This window comes from Stenella coeruleoalba (genome assembly GCF_951394435.1).
Source record: "Stenella coeruleoalba genome assembly, chromosome: X".
Lineage (NCBI taxonomy): Eukaryota > Metazoa > Chordata > Mammalia > Artiodactyla > Delphinidae > Stenella > Stenella coeruleoalba.
The window spans coordinates 55935231-55957439 of NC_137152.1; the positions used below are offsets into that span (position 1 = coordinate 55935231).

The 22209-nt window shown below is 54.1% G+C and overlaps 2 protein-coding genes across 2 annotated transcripts; both read right to left on the minus strand.

Moving 5' to 3' along the window:
- Positions 1 to 1148: 1148 nt before the first annotated feature.
- LOC307180596 (uncharacterized protein CXorf49 homolog) lies at positions 1149 to 7145 on the minus strand (the record flags this gene model as incomplete). Its single annotated transcript, XM_079910971.1, has 7 exons — positions 1149 to 1282; positions 1387 to 1428; positions 2012 to 2057; positions 2324 to 2400; positions 2930 to 3086; positions 3762 to 5317; positions 7121 to 7145. The coding sequence occupies 6 exons, from the start codon at positions 7143 to 7145 to the stop codon at positions 1388 to 1390; spliced, it is 1902 nt and encodes a 633-aa protein (XP_079767097.1). The 3' UTR covers positions 1149 to 1282; position 1387.
- An 8741-nt stretch (positions 7146 to 15886) lies between these two features.
- LOC307180597 (uncharacterized protein CXorf49 homolog) lies at positions 15887 to 22052 on the minus strand (the record flags this gene model as incomplete). Its single annotated transcript, XM_079910972.1, has 6 exons — positions 15887 to 16137; positions 16721 to 16766; positions 17033 to 17109; positions 17639 to 17795; positions 18471 to 20224; positions 22028 to 22052. 6 exons carry the CDS (start codon positions 22050 to 22052, stop codon positions 16097 to 16099), a joined length of 2100 nt encoding a protein of 699 aa, XP_079767098.1. The 3' UTR covers positions 15887 to 16096.
- Between the last annotated feature and the right edge of the window lie 157 nt (positions 22053 to 22209).

The following is a 22209-nucleotide window of genomic DNA, read 5'->3' on the forward strand; positions in this document are numbered from 1 at the left end:
TCAGACATCATAGGATCACAGAGTAGGATCGAGAGCCACCTCCAGCGAATCCAACATTTCGAGCATCCCGACACCCTGTCGTGGGGGTTGGTGACTTCTGCATCATCCCCCTCCTATGTTTTGGGAATTTAACGACAACCTTTGAACAAAACAGATCCGAACCTTGCTTTTGCTCATTCAATGCCTTACAGAACCTGGACCAGCCTCTACTCCCTTTACTCCCTGAATCACATCTTTCTCCCTCAAGGGAGATTACCCCTGATTACATTTATTCACACACAGGGACACACCGTCACCAACCTTGAATAGCCAATCTACCATCATACCCCCTTTTGTGTAGTAAAACACCGGTCTTTCAGGAAGGGTGTCAGGCAGAACCACCCTTGCCTCACTCAAACACAAATCTGTCCCTCTGAGTCTCAGGCTGGTACAGCCCTGGGTCCTGGCTGAGGGAAGGAAGTGCTCCCCAACCTCAAGTGAGGGGGAAATCGAACATGGAGTTCAGACTCAATCTCGTGTGTCCTAAAGAGGCAGTCTGGGAGATTGAGCTGGGACACGGAAATATCATTTCCAGGAAAATCTGTGTCACGGGGCTGGTGGAAGAGTATTTGACGGGGACCATGCAACAACACAGACCTACTAACCACACTCGCCATAGAACCTGACAGGCCAATTTCCACTCAAGGGTGTACAGACGACCCGGCTGGAGGAGGGTGGTCAGCTGGCTAGGGCAGGGAGGATGTGAATGCTTCCAGATTGGAGCTCTGGAAGGGGGTCATGAGTTCCTGCTGATGGGAAGGGTGAATGGTAGAGATGAATGGGAACCGCCAGACCCCAGAGGAGGAGGGGGGTTTGGAGAGAGCTAGAAGAGGGCCTTCGGGGGAAAGGGAGGACGTGCCAATGTGGCCAGGCAGAGCACACACAGGACCCAGACCTGGGACACTCCGCTGGCTTGACTGCAGGGATGGTAACAGAGGCTGGCCCAGAGTCCCCACCACAGGATGCCACAGATACCGTTCTGGAAAAGGCTCTGACGTGGAGCAGCGCCCCGCCCCGGCCCCCTACCCCGACCCCGACCCCTACCCCTCCAGAGAGAAGGCAGAACACAGAATATGAGAGGTACTTTAATTGGAAACTGCTGTGAAACTGGGGCGGGGCGGGGGCAAAACAAGGGGGAGAGGAAGCCCTAGCTGAGGCAGAACAGGAGGGAACGAGCTTGGCCACAGCTCCAGGGCCCCAAAGGTACCAGCTGCTCCTCTTGCAGGAAGACGCTGGGCTCAACCTGTGAAACAGCAGAGTCAGGGAAGAGCCTGAAGCCAGGGCCAGCCCCCAGCCCTGCTCAACAGCCAGGACTGTGGGAAGGGGTACGGTGTGTGTAACACTCACTTCAAAGGGTCTGCAACTTGTCAGCCAGGTACTGCATGGCGGCTGCAACAGGGACAGGCATTAGCAGGCGCTCCAGACAGAGGGATACAGAAGCCCGTCCCCCTATCCCCGTGAGGAACCGCCTAGCCCTGATACCTGAAACCCCTCCAGACCCGATGCAAAGAGCTCTGGGCCTGATCACTCCCCACCACCCAAATTGAATGTGGAACCGGTTCCTAAAGGGAAACAAAATGTGCCAGCAGCTCTCATGCTGTGGGCCGTGCCACAACCACTCAGAACTTGTCACACACACAAACAAACAATCCAGCAAGAACCTTAGAAGCCACACCAAGCAGCAGTTCAAGGGAAAAATCAACGAGGCATCTCTAAAAGTCCTATCAGAAGGACATTCCCTAGGACTGGTCTGGTTGTCAAAGTGTGCATGCAGTCCAGACAGTACTTTGCTATTTGTACACACGCCCAGTTGTACATGCACAGCCAGCTCCAGGGCCAGGCCTGAGAGGTTCTCCTCCCCACAGGGATGATCGTCCCTGCCAGGCCCACCGCACCTGCAGCCCACCCCCACCCCAGGTGCCCACCCGGGTTCTTCACTAAGACACCGCTCTCCGGCCCTGGTTCCTCATACCAAGTTGCTCCTTAAGTTCGTCTACTTCTCTCTTTAGCTCGAGACACTAGGCCAGCAGACAGAGGAGGAAGAGAAATGATTAGTATACTCTGGCCTCCTCTCTCCTCCACCTTCTCCTCTCCCCCGGGCCCTCCACCCCAAAGCCGGGTGGTCAGACTGGCAAGGGCTCCTCAGTGGAAAGGAGGTGGGCTCCCTCCGTGGGGTACGTGATGGGGGCAGGGGAGGGGGAGCCCACACATGTCAGCTGAACTTGGACCCAGATCCCACCCTCGAGTTTGGGCCTGCATTTCCAGGATGCAGAGGAAGCATTACCCAAGGACAGCAGGGCGTTCCCAGTGGCTGCTGCTGCGTTTCCGGTCTTGGGGGATGGTCAAGTGGCCCCCGGTCACCTGAGAGGGAAAGGACACACAATCCAGCTTCCCAGGCTCCCAGTGAGGTGGAAAGGGACAAGCGGGCTCTAAAGTGAGGTGAGGCAGCACCACCCTCTGCTGGCAACCAGCCGCCCCTGCTCTGCCCAGCAGCCGGAACTTTGTCTCTGGGCCTGCTTCCCCTGTTCCCCGGGGACAGCCATTTCGCCACTGTGGTCCCCAAACAATGTGGCTCTGGATTCGACCCTCCCAGAGCTGCAGCCACAGCCAGCACGTGGGAGAGCAATGTGGCCGAACAGGACTTAACAGAAAAGGCTGTTCCCCTGCAAGTCTACACCGGGAGCAGCTGTTTGGGGCACTGCCACCGATCACCCCGGCCGCACAAACCCCACACAGAGGATGATGTGGCTCAAGGCCAGCCCTGCCAGCACCCCGTCTTCTGTGGGAGAAGCTGCCTGGGAGCAAGGCTGTGCCCCCGGCAGAGACAGAGGCAGAGGTTTCTGTCCTCAACCCCTCTTCCCTCCCCTCATATCAAACCCACGACACTCACCTGAGGGGGCAGGCCCCCTGGGCATGACTTCTCCCTGGTTCAGGGCCAAGGGTTCTGAGTTTCCTGGATCTTGGGGGCCTCTGGTGTTGACGTCGCCACTGCTGGCTTTTCTACGATGCATGCGCAGACAAGATGTCCCTGGCCTGTGAGTTAGCAGCTGAAACAAAAATTTCTCACCGATTTGGACTAAGGAAGTGTGTGTGTGTGTGTGTGTGTGTGTGTGTGTGAGAGAGAGAGAGAGTGACAGAGAGAGATAGAGACAGAGAGACAGAGACAGAAAGAGAGACAGAGAGAGAGAGTTGTGTGATTCGGGCCAGGGTGAGGCAGGGAATTGGGAAGGGAATTGAAAGGCTGATCTCATTAGCACTTTCTCCCTCAGTCAGCCCCAGGCCAGCAGGCAGAGCTGATCTAGGCACAACAGTGGGACACTGAGAAAGCCCAGGCCCCCTGCAAGGAAGGTCTGGGGAACAGCTAGGAAGGAGGATTCAGGAAGCTGGTGAGTCTAAATACTGAGGCTTTCCGGGGAAGCTTTTAAGGGATCCCCCGACCCAATTCAGCTACCAGCCCTCCCTTCCATCCCAGCCCAAGTCTCTCAGAGGAGGCTGGAAAGAGGCCAAGGGTGGAGAACCGGGCCCAGGACACCCCAAGTGCTACCTTAATGTTTGTCCCTAGGAAAAGGAGCCCGATCTGGCATCGTAATGACCCAGTGACCGAGGGGCACCCAATGCTGACCTCTGAGGGGTGGACAGAGGCAGCATGGATGAAGACGTGTGCCCTGGGTGCTGTGGGGGGGGGGAAGAGTGGGGAGAGAGGAGGAGCATGGCCTACTCACTTGGCCCTTTGGGGCTGGGTCTCTATTTGGGTCCTTATCTTCTCCCGCCACCGCCTCAGACTCCCTTGCCCAGCTGACCACGGATTTCTTCCCAGCGCCACTGTGCTTGGACTGTTTGGTTCCCGAAAGGACCAAGGTATAACTCTTGGGTCTCCCAGGCAGCGGAATACCAGAGATTGGGGGGAAGGTGGCCGCTTCCACGGGAGTTGCCGAGATTCGCTGCCCCCGGGAACCGAAGGTTCCCCCCAGGGCAAGTTTGGACGCTTCCCCGACGGATTTCTTCTCCTGGGCTCCGTTCTTCCTAGGAGTGACCCGCGGCAGGCCACCTGGAGCAGCAGCAGAAACAGAAGCAGCAGCAGCAGCAGCAGCAGCAGCTCCCGCGTAGCTGGGCTTGCTGCCCCCCTTGCCCCACAGCACGCTCTGCATTTGCTTAGGGGAAGAGATGCCCTGCTTTCCCACGCCCTGCCTTTCCACAACCGAAGAGAGTCCTCGCGGAGCCGAGGACAGGGAAGAGCCTGTCACGTGACGGTAATTCTCCCTGACTTGGAACTTCGAGTGTCTGGGAGTGTCCCCGGGATCCTCGGGTCTGCTGGGCTTGGCCTGGCCTCCTCCTCTGCGGTAAGTGCTCACCGTCATCAGCTGTGTCTCACTGAATTCATCTGAGGACTCGGAGTCGGACAGCAGCCAGGCCAGGCCTTCCGCGGAGCGCCGCTGGCGATCCGCAGCCACGTTCAACCTACGCTTAGTGCCTCTCTTAGGGTTCCCCAAGGCCCGGCCCGCTTCAGGCCCACCGAGGTGGAGAGGGCCGGCTGGAGCCGTCGGCGCCTCCCCACAGCTCTGGCCGGGCGCTCCTCGACCGCCGGGACCCGCCTCGAGGTGCAGTGTCGACACAGTGGCCTCTTTGAAGGCAGTGGACCTCTCCGGGGACGGGTACCTGCGGACGCCCAGCACGTCCTGGTCAGTCAGCTGCTGCAGGTTGGCCTCCTTGGCCGCCTCAGACTCCTCGATCAGGTCCAGGAGGTCCCTCGTGTGCTCATGTGGGGAGCCAGGTCGGCCTTCGCGGCCCCACAGCACCGGCCCTCGCGCTTCCAGCATCTCCCGCTCAGACTGGAAGCCCTCGGGGTCCGGGTATCTGCGGACGCCCAGCACGTCCTGGTCGGTCAGCTGCTGCAGGTTGGCCTCCTTGGCCGCCTCAGACTCGTCGATCAGGTCCAGGAGGTCCCTCGTGTGCTCATGTGGGGAGCCAGGTCGGCCTTCGCGGCCCCACAGTACCGGCCCTCGCCCTTCCAGCATCTCCCGCTTCGACTGGAAGCCCTCGGGGTCCGGGAAGCCGCCTCCGCCCTTGCCGCTCCGCGGCTCCCCAGGCTCGGGGCCTGGGTCGGGCCCCGGCGGGACTGCGGGGCCGGCTATGCGAACGCCGGCCCGCTCCCTGACTTTTGGGCGGACACGCCTTCTCAACACATACACCTCATCCGGGGAGCTCATGTCGCGACCCGGGTGGCCCCAGAACCGGGGCGACGGTCGATGGCCCGAGTCGCGGTCGCGGTCACGGCGGGCTAGGCGGCCGGCGCTCAGAAGGGAGCGTCAGCCACCTCACGCGCCGCACGAGCTCGCCTCAAAAGAAAGGACGCGCCACTTTCAGCGCGCCTCTCACGCCTGCGCCGCAGCCTCCTCATTGGTCCGGCCCCCACCAACCAGCGGGCTCCTTGTTCGCCCGCCCCCGTCGAGACCTAACCAATGGGGCCGAGGGCCTCTGGTTTGCTCGCAAGCCCGTGGGCGGTCAGGGCAGTTGGCTGGTGAAGGAGGTGGTGGGAGTGCCTCCCTCTGTCAAGCCTCTGGGCCCGCCTCCTCCTGTCCCGCCTCCCCTTTCTGGTTAGAGTCACAGCTCTGAGCCTCCGTTTCCCATGTATACAGGGGGTCGAGGGCGTCGGCAAGTGAGGGCGCCGGGCTCCAGGGGTGGTGAGGATGAAACGTCAAGATGGAGGCGCTGGATGCCTAGCACGCGCCGAAAGCATTTGCCAGCCTCCCTTCCACCGCAAGCCTTAAGACCCAACAGGAGAATGGGCACAGGAGTCCCGCAGTCAGTGATCAGGGGTCGGCCAGAGAGCAAAGGGATCGTATTTTCGTTCTGTAAGGTCTCTGTCTCAACTGCTCCATCAAATGTGGCTCAGCAGACGTTACTGGCAGGCGGGTGTGGCGGATAGACTTGGGGTTGGCCTCGCTCCATCAGTCCTTCCCCCTCTCTGAGGCAAATTCAAAGAAGAGGAAATCGCAGTGGCCAGTTACACCCCAAAAGATGCTCCCCACCGCTGATCCTGGAGATGTGAACTAAAACCACGAATCGGGTTTCACACACTAGGTTGACAACCTTCAAAGAGCTTAACCATTCCGAGGGTGGGAGAGGTTAGGAGCAAACCCCTGTGGCGGTGGTGCAAGAGACGCATTGGGGAGGTAATTTGGCAGAATCCATTGAAAGCAACTTAGTGCCGGCACGCACTCTGTGCCTGGCACTCTTCTAAGCGCTGGGCATAAATGATAATGCATCCGCGTGACACGCCTTTAACTATAGTACCAACTATTACTGGCCTCTTCCCGGTGAGGAAACAGGCACTGAGAGGTTCGGCCACTGGCCCAAGGTCATTCGGCTCGTGGGGATCAGCAGCAGGATTGAAACCAATCAATCTGACTCCAGAGTCCTTGCTTTTAGCCCAAGAGCTTTAAAAGGAAGGAAGGAAGAATCTATTTCCTCTATGCTCCTGCAAGTCCGCTGCCTGGTACTCCTTCCGGAGACACGCTGGTACCTGTAGTGTACAAGAACACATGCACAAGGGAGTCGGTGATGGGAAAAACTGGGAACACTCCAAATTCCCGTCAGTAAGGAAATGGATGAATGCAACGTGGCTTAGCATCCAGTAGCATAAAGCGTGGCAGTCCAACGGAATGCATCAGGCCATTCTCACAGCTTTCGAAAGCATCCGCCTGACTTCCAACTGCAAGTTGCAGAACGATGGCTTTGGATTCACATTTGTAAGTTAAATCACTTGCGTGCGTGGGCACACGCACACACACCAGTCAATCCTATGTAATATATGAGAATTCATTTAAGTATATGTACAAGTATGTTTTAAAGTTTTGAAGGACGCACAACCAAGGCCTACCAGTTGTGATGGCGGTGGGTGTGGATAGCCAGGTGTCTCTCAATTTTTCTTGGAACTGTCAGTTCTCAGCTCCCCTGAGCTGAGCAGTACTGATGTCTGGGGAGTGGTGCCTCCCTTGGTTTCTATACGGCCCATGGGTGTTAGAATTTCCCATGTCTGCCACCCCACTCCTACTCTGACACCGCTCCATTCCTCCCATACCTTCCTTCTGCTCCTTCCCGTTCATACTCCTCTGTCTTCAGTCACCTCTCTCTCTTGCAACCTGCTCTGGCTGACCTCCTGGAGAGTCCTGGGGTGTCTGAACCCCTCTTGCCTGTGGAACTCAAAGGCCCAGTTTTCTGGGTCTGCACCTGAGAAGCTGGCCGTGCTGGAGAAGTTTCAGAGCAGGGGAGATTGGGTGCACTGTAAATCTGCAATCCTCCTCCTCGAGCCTGCCCCCGATGGTGCCTGCCCGTTTGTGGATACCGCCCTCTTCCACTTCTCCCAGTGACTTTTTAAGTCGTGGTGTGCTATTTCAAATATGTTAAAATGGATAAGGAAGGATATAGCAAAATCTCCTGCATCCACCAGCACCCTAGGAAACATTACCAGTGGATTCAGTGGAAGCCTCCGTCTTCCCTCTCACCATTTCCATTCCCTTCCTCCCTCCCCCAGAGAGAGACTCCCAGAACTTCTTCTCACCTTCTCCACTCTCTTCGTCCCTGTGGCTCTCCTACCTCCTCTTCCCCTGCATCCCATACGTCTCCAATGATGTCACTAATCTCTGCTTTAGCCCCCTATGCTCACCAGGATCCAATACTGCTTTTGACTTACTCTCTTGGCCTGGGGTGGGAGCCAGTGTCAGAGGTTCCTCTTGGCTTTCCCCACTGGGATAGCTCTTACCCCACAGAGCAGTGACCCAATGTGGAAGTCATTGCTCCAACTGCCAAGTGTATCACTTATCATTATCAGCTTGGGTACTGGAGAAATGACCGCTATTTTGGTCCAGGGACCCATTCAGCTCACTGTGAACCGGTCTCTATTCCCAACTCCTTTTAATGTCAGGGCCTCATAAGCCCCATTCTAATGGGGCCCCATCATGACACTTTGGGCCTCCTGGATCAATGTCAGCTCAGATCCTGTGTCCAGTAGTAGTAGAAGTGTCTGGGTCTTTTTCTAGCCTCCGGGTACAGTCACCTGAGAACTGGCAGTCATTCTCTTTAGGGACGGTCATAACCCACTGCCTTGTTTCTGGATCCTTCCTCCTCAGGACTCATCCACCTCTTCAGTGGGGCCAGTCTCTGAATTGGCTGAGGACCAGGAACTGAGCAGGAGACTGTGGCTTTTTAGCGGGATGATGGCCCTCCTTCTCTTGCATTCTTGCCTTTTGCTGGCTGTCGTTGCCCCTAGGGAGCCATGCTGTCTGAGCCATCTTCTCAGCTTTCTGCCGGTCAAGCAGGCACTCTTGACTGCCCCTCTGACCTTGCTGGTCGTTACTGGAAATGTGGTCTGCTGGCATCTCTTGGTTAAGAGCTGCCCTCTGCCCTCTATCATGTCAGAATTCGTTGGCTCCCATGGGTGGTAATGAGCCCAGGTCGGGACCACTTTCCTTCCATCATTGGCATTGGCCTCCAGAGGGGAGCAACCACCAAACTTCTAGTGATGCTGGGGCCCCTCTCACCAGAACACTCCTGATGGCTTTGGTGTCCTCTCAGCCCTACAGTGGGACATGTGTCCTACAGTGGGATGTGTCCTCTCAGCCCTACAGTGGGACATAACCATGAGGCCATGTGACTGGCCTCACCTTTTCTGTCCGTTCTAGCATGTCTGCATCACTCAACCTTATTGTTCCTTCCTCTGTCATCTGCCAATCCAAGGCAGGCATTTCCACTTCTCTCCTTACGGGCCATCACTTTCTCAAAGTTTCAAAGGGCCAGTCTGGCAGTGAATTTCCTCCATCTCCTGGAGTCCTTGCCCGTGTGTTAAATCCCATGGCATGAGAAAGCGCCTCCGCTCAGTAAAACTTGCTTATCCACTCTTATATTCCTGTCCACTTGATCCAGCACCCTGAAAATCCAATCCCAGGGATATTGCCCTGCTCCTGCCAGTACAGGCTTGTTATTTCTTGGTGTATAATTTCTTTTTCCCCTTATCAGGCTCGGCATATCCCAGTGAGTTTATGGAGAAGAGATGAGGGTTTCCCTGGGAGAGGCGTCTGTCACTTTGTGGGGGAGCAGACTCTGTAGCATCTACCAGCACAGGGCATGTGTTAGCTCTTGCTAGGGAAGGAAGGGCCACCCTGCAAGCTTTGAGGCCTCAGGACGTTTGGATCTGATAAGCCAACGTTTGGGGACATCCATGCCAATATACCTGGCCTACATTTCAGAGTCTGAAGTTTTTCCAAAAAGGGCCCTGACCTTCCCATAACAGGCCTGTGTTTGTCAAGGATGTATACATCTCTGGAGTTCTGCACTTACTGTTATCGCATAATCTGTGAGCTACTCAGCTGTCTCTGCAGGAGGCAAGGGCATTTTGTAAGCCACCAAGAAAACCCCATGAATCTTACACTTGGCCCTTAACTGTTTGGTAATGTCCCTTAGTTTCTCATTATGTCTTTGCAGGGCGCCAGTGTAACAGTGATGAACAGCCGCCTCTGCCCTCCCTATAGACATAGTGCCCTCCCTACCATTCAAAGGCCTGAATCATCTCACAGGCCACAAGTAAGACCCTCCACTGGGATATTTTTCAAGGTATGTATGGATAAAACCTTAAGGAATCAGGAGGTAACCTTGTGCTAGAGATTATCCATGCCCCACATAACACTCAAAATGGTGCGCTCTTTGTCATTTGGGCAGTGAGTGAGCTGGTCCATAAACCCCATCTTATAGCTAACTTCTCAGACCACTCCTGGTACCACTTTTGTTAGTTTGGGTCCTCCAAAAATACGGACAGCAAGGCATGATTGGACATGAACGAACATGATGGGAGAATGGCATGTGAAGGATAAAGGAGAAGGAGCAGGAATGAGTCTTCTTCTTCAGGGTGCGATGCGGGTCTGACGTCTGTAAGAGAGACGCGGGGGAAAGGAGGATCAGATAAGAAGAATCTCAGATGCAGTTTCGTTCTAACAGTAAACTTTAGTTCCGTTTAGTTTAGTTTGTTCAGGCTCATGTGGAGTCCCCACCCTACAGCTGCCATTTAGAGGAGTCCCTGTCCTGAAGCAGTATGCCCCTGCCATGCTCAGTCACTGGCTGGGAGCTACCCAGAGGATGTGGGATCTTGGCACAAACAATGGTGGTGCCAGAGAAGTGGCAGCTGGCACTTGCCAATCTACTATGTTCCCTGCAGTGGATCGGAGGGGCATGTTTCTATGGCCACCACAAGGAAGCAGAAGTCAAAGGTGACTAACATTTCCGTTTTGAGTGACTTTGTGGTGGGGAGCATAAGGACACAGGAAGTAAAGAAAGATTGGGAGGGAAATGATGGGATTTTGGATACATTAAGGTTGTGTTTCTTATAGGACATGCAGGTGGAATGCACTTAGAAATTTCGTTCTGGAACACCAGTGAGGGGTCAGAGCTAGAGAGAGATACAGATTTGGGAGTCATTCATTCCCTCAGTAAACTTTTATAGCAGTGTTTTTTCAAACGTCACCATAACGTTAGAAGTTCCTTGCATGGAAGCTCCAATTCCTTTCCCTTCACCCTCCTCAGAAGTAACCTCTATCCTTTGTCTTCATCGTTCCCTTCCTTTTCTTTAGTTATTCTCTACATAGGTTCATATTCCTAACAACGTTGGTTTTGCTGCATCCTTTGGTCTTTATGTAAATGGAATCATTTGTGTTATTTCTGACTTCTCCCGTGTGATACTGTGTAACTGAGATTCATCCCTGTTGTCACATGTGGCAGGCACTTGTTCATTTTCATTGCTGTACACTGTTCCACCAAATGAATATACAGTAGACTCTCATTATCATGATAGTTATTTGCAGTCTATAAAGTTGCCATGAACACTGAATTAGGCAATCCTGAAACATTGCTCCTAAGGGAAATATAATTTCAAGTTCCTACCATCCGCTGGTCACAACATTTTCATCGACTGATCGCTGCGTAATCATGTTTCATGTGTGTTTCTGTTTAAAGGCACTCTATTTAATACAAATATTATTGATTCATTAACACTGACCTCACAGCCAACAGCATTATAAATCATGCCTGAACAAGGTTTATGTAACACACATATTTTCTTGAGTGCACGTCATAGTCATTTTGCACTCAAGAACACTAGACAGTACTTCAGCACTAAGCTTGGAGGCCATCTTTAATTATGAAATCACCAACAAAGAAGCACAAAAATGCAAACTATGTGGCACCAAATAAATCATGAAAAGGACACTTGCTTGCAGTATGAGACTGAAACCAGAAGGCAGGGCGTCACCTTGTTTGACCTCAGTTGGGAACATATTCCACCAACTCAGGTTTTTCACAGCTCTCTCGAACGAGGAGGAAAGCACTCTGGTACTGATTTGTGGTTAAAAATGAATTTTACCAAATAGGGGAATTTGCAAGTATGGAATCCACAAATAACAAGAATCAACTGTATCTCAAGCTATGTATCCATTCTACTGTCAATGGGTAATTTGGGTTGTTTCCATTTGGGCAGATATTATTCATAGCGCTACTATAAACATTCTGGCACATGTTTCCTGGTGCCCACGTACAAGAGCCTTCCAGGGCAGAGCTTTCCAACTTTTGGACCTGGGACTTTGAGGCCTTCATCTCCAGAGACAGCCAGACAGCAGCCCCTGGACCGCTTGGTTCTGGCCCTGAACAACTTTGTCATCTTACTCCTGTATGCCATACAATCATCATTTTCTGTGTGAGCCATAGAATCAAATGGCTGGGAAGCTGCTTCAGTGCTCATTTTTAAGACTGAAATTGTCATCTCATAGGGAAAGAAGATTTCCAACATTACTAGATCATGCCAGAGTTTTTACAATGGGGTCATGCTAATTTCTACTCCTATCAACAGTGTTTAACTGTTCCACATCCTCATCAACATTTGATATTAACAAAGTACAAAATTGTTGTCAATCTTGTGATAGTGAAATGGCGTCTCATTGTAGATTTAATCTGCAATTTCTTGATTAGTAATAATATTAGTAATAATATTGAGCAGCTTTTCATATGCTTGGCCTTGGGGATTTTCTTGTCTATGAGGTGTTCATTTAGTGTCTTGTGCCCATTTTCCCCTTGGGCTGTTTGCATATTTATTTGTGGAAGTTCTTTATGTATTCTATACTTTAATTCTTTGATGATTTCATGTTATGTAAATATCTTCTAGTTTTTAGCTTGCCTTCACTCTTTTTATCATACCTTTTAACGAACAAAAGCACTTGTTTTTATTTTTTCACAGCACTTTATTATGAAAAGTTCCATACAAGAAGATCACGGGACTTCCCTGGTGGCACAGTGGTTAAGAATCTGTCTGCCAATGTAGGGGACACGGGTTCGATCCCTGGTCCCAGAAGATCCCCTATGCCACGGAGCAACTAAGCCTGTGCGGCACAGCTACTGGAGCCTGTGCTCTAGAGCCTGCGTGCCACAACTGCTGAAGCCTGCGTGCCTAGAGCCCATGCTCCACAACAAGAGAAGCCACTGCAATGAGAAGCCCGCGCACCAAAACGAAGAGTAGCCCCTGCTCACCGCAACTAGAGAAAGCCGGCGCGCAGCCACAGAGGCCCAGCGCAGCCAAATAAATAAATAAAATTTTAAAAGAAAGAAGAAGATCACAAGATGATCCGGGAAAGTTGAGGGGGTACTTGCTGATCATGGACCACCTTCGCTCTCACCAGATGACCTTGCTTCCCATTTCATTGAGAGTATACAGGCAATCAGAAACAACTTCCCTCATTCATAAATAGTTTTCTCTATTTTGCATCATTCCTATCAGCATACAAGTATGTTGTCGTTTCTCCCAATTAAAGAAAACCTTCTTTTGATTCCAATTTCCCTTCAAGTGACACCTTTTTTCTCTGCTCACCTTCACATAAAAACTCCTTAAGAGTCAGTGTATACTTGCTGTGTCAAATTCTTCTCTTCTCATTCACTCTTTCTCTCCTTTCCATTTAACAATTCTCTATTGAGGGCTTACCACATGCCAGGTACTGTTCTAACACATGGTGCTACATCACTGAGAAAAACAGATGACGTTCCTTCCCTCAAGAGCTTACATTTCTGTCATAGGCCTATTGGCAATATTTTCTCAATCTTCAACTATGTCCATTCCTTTGTTGTTGGAAATCACTTTCCTGGACCCAGTTTCAATCTTTATTGGTTGCCTAGAGTGTCGCTCCTAGAACACTCCTTTACCAAACCCCTAAGTGGGATCTTCTGCTTCCTAGAACTAATGTCTTCATTGTTCTTGGTTTACCACAGTGTTTTGATGGGACTCATTCTCCAGGTACCATGGGTGATAATTTCTTTTAAGACTTTGCATGAACAAGTATTACCTTTAATATTACCTTTAATTTCATGCTTATTTGATAGCTGATATATAATTTCAGGCTGAAAAGTTTTCTGACTTTCAATGTCACTTTTGAGAATGCTGGTACTATTTTGCATGCCATTATGATTCCCAAGCCTTTATGTATGACACATTTAATTTTTTTAGTTACATATATTTTGATTTATTACATAGTAAAATTAACTTTTTTGTTTTCAGTACCATGAGTTTTAACACATGGACAGATTTGTGTAACTATCACCACAATCAGGATACAAAACAGTTCCATCAGCCCCAAAATCTCCCTCATTCTGCTGCTTTGTAGTCAAACCATCTCCCCCATCCCAAACCTCTGATAACTGGTGATCTGTTTCCCATCCCTATAGTTTTACCTTTTCCAAATATTATACAAACACAATCACACAGTATGTAACATTTTGAGACTGGCTTCTTTCATTTAGCCTAATGCATTTGCGATTCATCCAAGTTGTTGCATGTATCAAGAGTTCCTTCCTTTGTATCGTTAAAAAATGTTTCATTTATAGATGTATGGTTTTATTCGTGCATCTGTTGAATAACACCTTGATTGCTTTCAGTTTGGGGTGACTATGAATAAGGTTTCTATGAACATTCTGTTAACATTCTATTAACATCCATAGTGTGCACTGGGAAGCGAGTTCCTGTGATGGCTGTCTCCAGCCTGTAGTTAGCTTCACTCTCTCCAGAGTGTCTGCAGGGACACATGACCTGGAATGACTGTCTCTACTGGTCAGAGGCAGGTCCAAGGTCTAAGCTAGCTCTGTTTCCTCGAAGTGCACACACACTCATTGGTAATGGCCTCAGCTCAGTGGGGAGCAGTGCCGGAGCAAGAGGGGCTAGAACATAAGCCTGGTACAGGCTGGGTGGGGCACTGGGTACATTCTAGGAATCCAGCCAGAGGCCTGGGCAGCAATCAAGCCCACCTTCTCCAGGGAGGGATTTGAGGGGAAGGATTAAGTCCCACGAACGTTCTTTTCTGACCCTGAGGTCTGTGACTGTCCCATCCCACCTGTGGTCTGCCCACCTGAACTCATGCCGTGGACTCTGGAAGGGAGTCAGGGTGAGAATATGGGGGAAGGGTGGACCCAAGTGCTCCCCATTGTCCAGGTGCAGTCACTCCTTACTTCCCATCCTCACTGCGCCCATCCTGCCCCTGTCCCGGGTAGCTCATGTTGGGTGGCCTCATATATGGGTCCCCTGATTCTAAGATGAGCTACTCTGAGGAGCCACCCTTCCCAATCTCATTCCATCCACACCCACAGTAGTTGTCAGACATCATAGGATCACAGAGTAGGATCGAGAGCCACCTCCAGCGAATCCAACATTTCGAGCATCCCGACACCCTGTCGTGGGGGTTGGTGACTTCTGCATCATCCCCCTCCTATGTTTTGGGAATTTAACGACAACCTTTGAACAAAACAGATCCGAACCTTGCTTTTGCTCATTCAATGCCTTACAGAACCTGGACCAGCCTCTACTCCCTTTACTCCCTGAATCACATCTTTCTCCCTCAAGGGAGATTACCCCTGATTACATTTATTCACACACAGGGACACACCGTCACCAACCTTGAATGGCCAATCTACCATCATACCCCCTTTTGTGTAGTAAAACACCGGTCTTTCGGGAAGGGTGTCAGGCACAACCACCCTTGCCTCACTCAAACACAAGTCTGTCCCTCTGAGTCTCAGGCTGGTACAGCCCTGGGTCCTGGCTGAGGGAAGGAAGTGCTCCCCAACCTCGAGTGAGGGGGAAATCGAACATGGAGTTCAGACTCAATCTCGTGTGTCCTAAAGAGGCAGTCTGGGAGATTGAGCTGGGACACGGAAATATCATTTCCAGGAAAATCTGTGTCACGGGGCTGGTGGAAGAGTATTTGACGGGGACCATGCAACAACACAGACCTACTAACCACACTCGCCATAGAACCTGACAGGCCAATTTCCACTCAAGGGTGTACAGACGACCCGGCTGGAGGAGGGTGGTCAGCTGGCTAGGGCAGGGAGGATGTGAATGCTTCCAGATTGGAGCTCTGGAAGGGGGTCATGAGTTCCTGCTGATGGGAAGGGTGAATGGCAGAGATGAATGGGAACCGCCAGACCCCAGAGGAGGAGGGGGGTTTGGAGAGAGCTAGAAGAGGGCCTTCGGGGGAAAGGGAGGACGTGCCAATGTGGCCAGGCAGAGCACACACAGGACCCAGACCTGGGACACTCCGCTGGCTTGACTGCAGGGATGGTAACAGAGGCTGGCCCAGAGTCCCCACCACAGGATGCCACAGATACCGTTCTGGAAAAGGCTCTGACGTGGAGCAGCGCCCCGCCCCGGCCCCCTACCCCGACCCCGACCCCTACCCCTCCAGAGAGAAGGCAGAACACAGAATATGAGAGGTACTTTAATTGGAAACTGCTGTGAAACTGGGGCGGGGCGGGGGCAAAACAAGGGGGAGAGGAAGCCCTAGCTGAGGCAGAACAGGAGGGAACGAGCTTGGCCACAGCTCCAGGGCCCCAAAGGTACCAGCTGCTCCTCTTGCAGGAAGACGCTGGGCTCAACCTGTGAAACAGCAGAGTCAGGGAAGAGCCTGAAGCCAGGGCCAGCCCCCAGCCCTGCTCAACAGCCAGGACTGTGGGAAGGGGTACGGTGTGTGTAACACTCACTTCAAAGGGTCTGCAACTTGTCAGCCAGGTACTGCATGGCGGCTGCAACAGGGACAGGCATTAGCAGGCGCTCCAGACAGAGGGATACAGAAGCCCGTCCCCCTATCCCCGTGAGGAACCGCCTAGCCCTGATACCTGAAACCCCTCCAGACCCGATGCAAAGAGCTCTGGGCCTGATCACTCCCCACCACCCAAATTGAATGTGGAACCGGTTCCTAAAGGGAAACAAAATGTGCCAGCAGCTCTCATGCTGTGGGCCGTGCCACAACCACTCAGAACTTGTCACACACACAAACAAACAATCCAGCAAGAACCTTAGAAGCCACACCAAGCAGCAGTTCAAGGGAAAAATCAACGAGGCATCTCTAAAAGTCCTATCAGAAGGACATTCCCTAGGACTGGTCTGGTTGTCAAAGTGTGCATGCAGTCCAGACAGTACTTTGCTATTTGTACACACGCCCAGTTGTACATGCACAGCCAGCTCCAGGGCCAGGCCTGAGAGGTTCTCCTCCCCACAGGGATGATCGTCCCTGCCAGGCCCACCGCACCTGCAGCCCACCCCCACCCCAGGTGCCCACCCGGGTTCTTCACTAAGACACCGCTCTCCGGCCCTGGTTCCTCATACCAAGTTGCTCCTTAAGTTCGTCTACTTCTCTCTTTAGCTCGAGACACTAGGCCAGCAGACAGAGGAGGAAGAGAAATGATTAGTATACTCTGGCCTCCTCTCTCCTCCACCTTCTCCTCTCCCCCGGGCCCTCCACCCCAAAGCCGGGTGGTCAGACTGGCAAGGGCTCCTCAGTGGAAAGGAGGTGGGCTCCCTCCGTGGGGTACGTGATGGGGGCAGGGGAGGGGGAGCCCACACATGTCAGCTGAACTTGGACCCAGATCCCACCCTCGAGTTTGGGCCTGCATTTCCAGGATGCAGAGGAAGCATTACCCAAGGACAGCAGGGCGTTCCCAGTGGCTGCTGCTGCGTTTCCGGTCTTGGGGGATGGTCAAGTGGCCCCCGGTCACCTGAGAGGGAAAGGACACACAATCCAGCTTCCCAGGCTCCCAGTGAGGTGGAAAGGGACAAGCGGGCTCTAAAGTGAGGTGAGGCAGCACCACCCTCTGCTGGCAACCAGCCGCCCCTGCTCTGCCCAGCAGCCGGAACCTTGTCTCTGGGCCTGCTTCCCCTGTTCCCCGGGGACAGCCATTTCGCCACTGTGGTCCCCAAACAATGTGGCTCTGGATTCGACCCTCCCAGAGCTGCAGCCACAGCCAGCACGTGGGAGAGCAATGTGGCCGAACAGGACTTAACAGAAAAGGCTGTTCCCCTGCAAGTCTACACCGGGAGCAGCTGTTTGGGGCACTGCCACCGATCACCCCGGCCGCACAAACCCCACACAGAGGATGATGTGGCTCAAGGCCAGCCCTGCCAGCACCCCGTCTTCTGTGGGAGAAGCTGCCTGGGAGCAAGGCTGTGCCCCCGGCAGAGACAGAGGCAGAGGTTTCTGTCCTCAACCCCTCTTCCCTCCCCTCATATCAAACCCACGACACTCACCTGAGGGGGCAGGCCCCCTGGGCATGACTTCTCCCTGGTTCAGGGCCAAGGGTTCTGAGTTTCCTGGATCTTGGGGGCCTCTGGTGTTGACGTCGCCACTGCTGGCTTTTCTACGATGCATGCGCAGACAAGATGTCCCTGGCCTGTGAGTTAGCAGCTGAAACAAAAATTTCTCACCGATTTGGACTAAGGAAGTGTGTGTGTGTGTGTGTGTGTGTGTGTGTGTGAGAGAGAGAGAGAGTGACAGAGAGAGATAGAGACAGAGAGACAGAGACAGAAAGAGAGACAGAGAGAGAGAGTTGTGTGATTCGGGCCAGGGTGAGGCAGGGAATTGGGAAGGGAATTGAAAGGCTGATCTCATTAGCACTTTCTCCCTCAGTCAGCCCCAGGCCAGCAGGCAGAGCTGATCTAGGCACAACAGTGGGACACTGAGAAAGCCCAGGCCCCCTGCAAGGAAGGTCTGGGGAACAGCTAGGAAGGAGGATTCAGGAAGCTGGTGAGTCTAAATACTGAGGCTTTCCGGGGAAGCTTTTAAGGGATCCCCCGACCCAATTCAGCTACCAGCCCTCCCTTCCATCCCAGCCCAAGTCTCTCAGAGGAGGCTGGAAAGAGGCCAAGGGTGGAGAACCGGGCCCAGGACACCCGAAGTGCTACCTTAATGTTTGTCCCTAGGAAAAGGAGCCCGATCTGGCATCGTAATGACCCAGTGACCGAGGGGCACCCAATGCTGACCTCTGAGGGGTGGACAGAGGCAGCATGGATGAAGACGTGTGCCCTGGGTGCTGTGGGGGGGGGGAAGAGTGGGGAGAGAGGAGGAGCATGGCCTACTCACTTGGCCCTTTGGGGCTGGGTCTCTATTTGGGTCCTTATCTTCTCCCGCCACCGCCTCAGACTCCCTTGCCCACCTGACCACGGATTTCTTCCCAGCGCCACTGTGCTTGGACTGTTTGGTTCCCGAAAGGACCAAGGTATAACTCTTGGGTCTCCCAGGCAGCGGAATACCAGAGATTGGGGGGAAGGTGGCCGCTTCCACGGGAGTTGCCGAGATTCGCTGTCCCCGGGAACCGAAGGTTCCCCCCAGGGCAAGTTTGGACGCTTCCCCGACGGATTTCTTCTCCTGGGCTCCGTTCTTCCTAGGAGTGACCCGCGGCAGGCCACCTGGAGCAGCAGCAGAAACAGAAGCAGCAGCAGCAGCAGCAGCAGCAGCTCCCGCGTAGCTGGGCTTGCTGCCCCCCTTGCCCCACAGCACGCTCTGCATTTTCTTAGGGGAAGAGATGCCCTGCTTTCCCACGCCCTGCCTTTCCACAACCGAAGAGAGTCCTCGCGGAGCCGAGGACAGGGAAGAGCCTGTCACGTGACGGTAATTCTCCCTGACTTGGAACTTCGAGTGTCTGGGAGTGTCCCCGGGATCCTCGGGTCTGCTGGGCTTGGCCTGGCCTCCTCCTCTGCGGTAAGTGCTCACCGTCATCAGCTGTGTCTCACTGAATTCATCTGAGGACTCGGAGTCGGACAGCAGCCAGGCCAGGCCTTCCGCGGAGCGCCGCTGGCGATCCGCAGCCACGTTCAACCTACGCTTAGTGCCTCTCTTAGGGTTCCCCAAGGCCCGGCCCGCTTCAGGCCCACCGAGGTGGAGAGGGCCGGCTGGAGCCGTCGGCGCCTCCCCACAGCTCTGGCCGGGCGCTCCTCGACCGCCGGGACCCGCCTCGAGGTGCAGTGTCGACACAGTGGCCTCTTTGAAGGCAGTGGACCTCTCCGGGGACGGGTACCTGCGGACGCCCAGCACGTCCTGGTCAGTCAGCTGCTGCAGGTTGGCCTCCTTGGCCGCCTCAGACTCCTCGATCAGGTCCAGGAGGTCCCTCGTGTGCTCATGTGGGGAGCCAGGTCGGCCTTCGCGGCCCCACAGCACCGGCCCTCGCGCTTCCAGCATCTCCCGCTCAGACTGGAAGCCCTCGGGGTCCGGGTATCTGCGGACGCCCAGCACGTCCTGGTCGGTCAGCTGCTGCAGGTTGGCCTCCTTGGCCGCCTCAGACTCGTCGATCAGGTCCAGGAGGTCCCTCGTGTGCTCATGTGGGGAGCCAGGTCGGCCTTCGCGGCCCCACAGCACCGGCCCTCGCGCTTCCAGCATCTCCCGCTCAGACTGGAAGCCCTCGGGGTCCGGGTATCTGCGGACGCCCAGCACGTCCTGGTCGGTCAGCTGCTGCAGGTTGGCCTCCTTGGCCGCCTCAGACTCGTCGATCAGGTCCAGGAGGTCCCTCGTGTGCTCATGTGGGGAGCCAGGTCGGCCTTCGCGGCCCCACAGTACCGGCCCTCGCCCTTCCAGCATCTCCCGCTTCGACTGGAAGCCCTCGGGGTCCGGGAAGCCGCCTCCGCCCTTGCCGCTCCGCGGCTCCCCAGGCTCGGGGCCTGGGTCGGGCCCCGGCGGGACTGCGGGGCCGGCTATGCGAACGCCGGCCCGCTCCCTGACTTTTGGGCGGACACGCCTTCTCAACACATACACCTCATCCGGGGAGCTCATGTCGCGACCCGGGTGGCCCCAGAACCGGGGCGACGGTCGATGGCCCGAGTCGCGGTCGCGGTCACGGCCGGCTAGGCGGGCGGCGCTCAGAAGGGAGCGTCAGCCACCTCACGCGCCGCACGAGCTCGCCTCAAAAGAAAGGACGCGCCACTTTCAGCGCGCCTCTCACGCCTGCGCCGCAGCCTCCTCATTGGTCCGGCCCCCGCCAACCAGCGGGCGCCTTGTTCGCCCGCCCCCGTCGAGACCTAACCAATGGGGCCGAGGGCCTCTGGTTTGCTCGCAAGCCCGTGGGCGGTCCGGGCAGTTGGCTGGTGAAGGAGGTGGTGGGAGTGCCTCCCTCTGTCAAGCCTCTGGGCCCGCCTCCTCCTGTCCCGCCTCCCCTTTCTGGTTAGAGTCACAGCTCTGAGCCTCTGTTTCCCATGTGTACAGGGGGTCGAGGGCGTCGGCGAGTGAGGGCGCCGGGCTCCAGGGGTGGTGAGGATGAAACGTCAAGATGGAGGCGCTGGATGCCTAGCACGCGCCGAAAGCATTTGCCAGCCTCCCTTCCACCGCAAGCCTTAAGACCCAACAGGAGAATGGGCACAGGAGTCCCGCAGTCAGTGATCAGGGGTCGGCCAGAGAGCAAAGGGATCGTATTTTCGTTCTGTAAGGTCTCTGTCTCAACTGCTCCATCAAATGAGGCTCAGCAGACGTTACTGGCAGGCGGGTGTGGCGGATAGACTTGGGGTTGGCCTCGCTCCATCAGTCCTTCCCCCTCTCTGAGGCAAATTCAAAGAAGAGGAAATCGCAGTGGCCAGTTACACCCCAAAAGATGCTCCCCACCGCTGATCCTGGAGATGTGAACTAAAACCACGAATCGGGTTTCACACACTAGGTTGACAACCTTCAAAGAGCTTAACCATTCCGAGGGTGGGAGAGGTTAGGAGCAAACCCCTGTGGCGGTGGTGCAAGAGACGCATTGGGGAGGTAATTTGGCAGAATCCATTGAAAGCAACTTAGTGCCGGCACGCACTCTGTGCCTGGCACTCTTCTAAGCGCTGGGCATAAATAATAATGCATCCGCGTGACACGCCTTTAACTATAGTACCAACTATTACTGGCCTCTTCCCGGTGAGGAAACAGGCACTGAGAGGTTCGGCCACTGGCCCAAGGTCATTTGGCTCGTGGGGATCAGCGGCAGGATTGAAACCAATCAATCTGACTCCAGAGTCCTTGCTTTTAGCCCAAGAGCTTTAAAAGGAAGGAAGAAAGAATCTATTTCCTCTATGCTCCTGCAAGTCCGCTGCCTGGTACTCCTTCCGGAGACACGCTGGTACCTGTAGTGTACAAGAACACATGCACAAGGGAGTCGGTGATGGGAAAAACTGGGAACACTCCAAATTCCCGTCAGTAAGGAAATGGATGAATGCAACGTGGCTTAGCATCCAGTAGCATAAAGCGTGGCAGTCCAACGGAATGCATCAGGCCATTCTCACAGCTTTCGAAAGCATCCGCCTGACTTCCAACTGCAAGTTGCAGAACGATGGCTTTGGATTCACATTTGTAAGTTAAATCACTTGCGTGCGTGGGCACACGCACACACACCAGTCAATCCTATGTAATATATGAGAATTCATTTAAGTATATGTACAAGTATGTTTTAAAGTTTTGAAGGACGCACAACCAAGGCCTACCAGGTGTGATGGCGGTGGGTGTGGATAGCCAGGTGTCTCTCAATTTTTCTTGGAACTGTCAGTTCTCAGCTCCCCTGAGCTGAGCAGTACTGATGTCTGGGGAGTGGTGCCTCCCTTGGTTTCTATACGGCCCATGGGTGTTAGAATTTCCCATGTCTGCCACCCCACTCCTACTCTGACACCGCTCCATTCCTCCCATACCTTCCTTCTGCTCCTTCCCGTTCATACTCCTCTGTCTTCAGTCACCTCTCTCTCTTGCAACCTGCTCTGGCTGACCTCCTGGAGAGTCCTGGGGTGTCTGAACCCCTCTTGCCTGTGGAACTCAAAGGCCCAGTTTTCTGGGTCTGCACCTGAGAAGCTGGCCGTGCTGGAGAAGTTTCAGA